The sequence below is a fragment of the Pyrenophora tritici-repentis genome (assembly GCF_003171515.1).
Source record: "Pyrenophora tritici-repentis strain M4 chromosome Unknown M4_contig_00042, whole genome shotgun sequence".
Lineage (NCBI taxonomy): Eukaryota > Fungi > Ascomycota > Dothideomycetes > Pleosporales > Pleosporaceae > Pyrenophora > Pyrenophora tritici-repentis.
In genome coordinates, this window is record NW_027094005.1 from 20,001 (window position 1) to 22,021 (window position 2,021).

Sequence of the window (2,021 nt, forward strand, 5' to 3'; positions counted from 1 at the left end):
CGTATGCTGTATAAATCCCACTCGTTCTGGACTGAGGGCCTTTGAATTGTGCTCCGACAAGGGCAACGCAACTGCTGGCTGCTCCAAGGCGGCGAGGGTTGCACCATTTTCGCCCATGGTCGGCGGCAACGGGTGTAGGCTGCTTGTTAGATGCGGCACCGTTTCCCGCTGCTTGGCTGGCCATGGGCTTGGGGAGCTGCGGTTTTGGGGCTGTTTACAGCGCCATGCCGGGGCGACCATTACTCGGTTTCATACTTGTACACGCTGTTTGACGGGCAGCAATTGGCAAGCTCACCCCTTGTGGACTTGCTGCCCTGGCTTCGGCAACCGCTGGGGCGCCTGTAGAGGGCGGGTGCCGTTGGCACTGCGCTCTTGCTCGCGCCTTTGGCACAAATTGGAGGCGGCCCATTTACTAGGCAACTTCTGGGGGTCAGAGGGCATCGTATCAACTGCTTTACTGCAGTTGGAACGGCCCATGGGGTCGTGGAGAGTAGAAGCTGGGCCCAACGTTGTGTCTAGACTCTAGCGGGGTACCTGGGCCTAATAGACGGCGGCCGGCTACTTGGGATCCTAATCTGCAGACTTGTCAACAATTAATTGGATTAGCATTATTAATTCCCATCTAGGTTAAAGGCTGCCTAATAAAGTAAGTCTTTTTCAACCTATACAGGAATCAATCATGTTGATTAATGAATTATTAACAAGTCTACTAATTTGAAATAGTAGCCGGTTTGCAGTCTCTTTTGGCGCAGGTGAGGGCGTGGGCAGAGGGAGGGCAGTGGGTTGCGGGCAGCAGGATACGAGAGGAGACACCATCTGTGACTTTATTTATGCTCGATTCCGGAAGAAAAGGATGAAACCCAAAAGTAGTCTAATTTCTAATCATCCGCCTCATATTCGTTTGCGTTGACTATTTCTTTTGGTGCATCCTTCCGTATCGGTATCTTGATACCCTGCTGTGCAAAGCACTTACTGAGCGGTGTGCTCTCAATTACACCTGGGAACTTCTTGGCAGAGTAGACTGTAAACTGCTCTGAGAAGCTGTGTGCAAGGCAAGGACCTTTACCGTGTGTGGGGCCCTGACTCTCGGGCACCACCGTGTTTGTGCCGCTGCCAATGTCGAAGAGGCTGAGCTTGAGTCGAAAGGTGCCCTCTGTCCGGACGCTCAGATCCTGCAGCACGAACCAGAAGCCGGCTTTGCCGTCGAGGTCGTTGAGACGACAAGCGTTGACGGCATTCATGCCGATAAGATTGCGCGTGTGGTTTGAACTCATGGGTGCGGGGGGCATTATGGGTGCCTGGGGTGGTTGGCCGTAAGTTTGGGCGTACGCCGGATAGCTAGCCGGCGGTCCAGGCTGCGGGTACGGGTACCCCATTACGGGGCCATGCGAATATGACGGCATGTGCGTCGTCATTCTGTACGGTGGATCGTACTGCGGAATGGCTGTTGTTACGTACTGCCGGTCTGGCGGCGGCGGATACGAGGTCGTTGTGCTACTGCTGATGCTGACTGTGGGAGCTGCGCTGGAATGCCGCACTAGGTTGACAGCGGCGGTACCTTCCTGGTTCCAGAGGTCCACCATGAGGACAAAGTAGGTGCTGTCGATGTCGTTGAAGTCCAGCTCTCGCCCCGTAATCCGGTCATAGACGATGAGGCGGATACATGGCGGCGGCGTTATAGGCCTGCGGTCTTTATCGCCGAATCCACACATGCGCGCTCGAATAGGTTGCTGTTCGACCTTCAACTCATATCTCCTTGCACTCCCAATCAGGCGATCCTGCGGAACTACTTCTGGGCGACCGGTATTATTTCTGCTGTGCGGATTCCAGGCCATTTTGGAGTGTACAAGGGTACGATTGTGTAGCTGTGATGATGGGTAAATATTGTTGGTAGATGGGCGAGGGAATAAAGAGCAAAACCCTGGGTTTTATACAGACCGGTAGCTGCAGGTGCGGCCGCATCATGTGATGCCCACCCAATGTTTGGTCCAGCTGGCGCCTATCCAACCAGCCATGTAGTC

General features: G+C 54.3%; 2 protein-coding genes across 2 annotated transcripts in view; both read right to left on the minus strand.

Annotated features, from left to right (window-relative positions):
* PtrM4_154390 (uncharacterized protein) overlaps positions 1–441 on the minus strand; it is a gene marked incomplete at both ends in the record, with an annotated part of 582 nt that extends 141 nt beyond the window's left edge. The window contains 2 exons of the mRNA XM_066110371.1: positions 1–139; positions 296–441. The exon at positions 1–139 is cut by the window's left edge and continues 141 nt beyond it. Of these exons, the coding sequence (XP_065958607.1) occupies positions 1–139; positions 296–441 (285 nt within the window). The remainder of the gene's footprint in view (positions 140–295) is intronic.
* A 437-nt stretch (positions 442–878) lies between these two features.
* Positions 879–1,835, minus strand: PtrM4_154400 (Velvet multi-domain protein; the record flags this gene model as incomplete). The annotated part of the gene is made up of 1 exon (XM_066110372.1): positions 879–1,835. The coding sequence occupies one exon, from the start codon at positions 1,833–1,835 to the stop codon at positions 879–881; it is 957 nt and encodes a 318-aa protein (XP_065958608.1).
* Between the last annotated feature and the right edge of the window lie 186 nt (positions 1,836–2,021).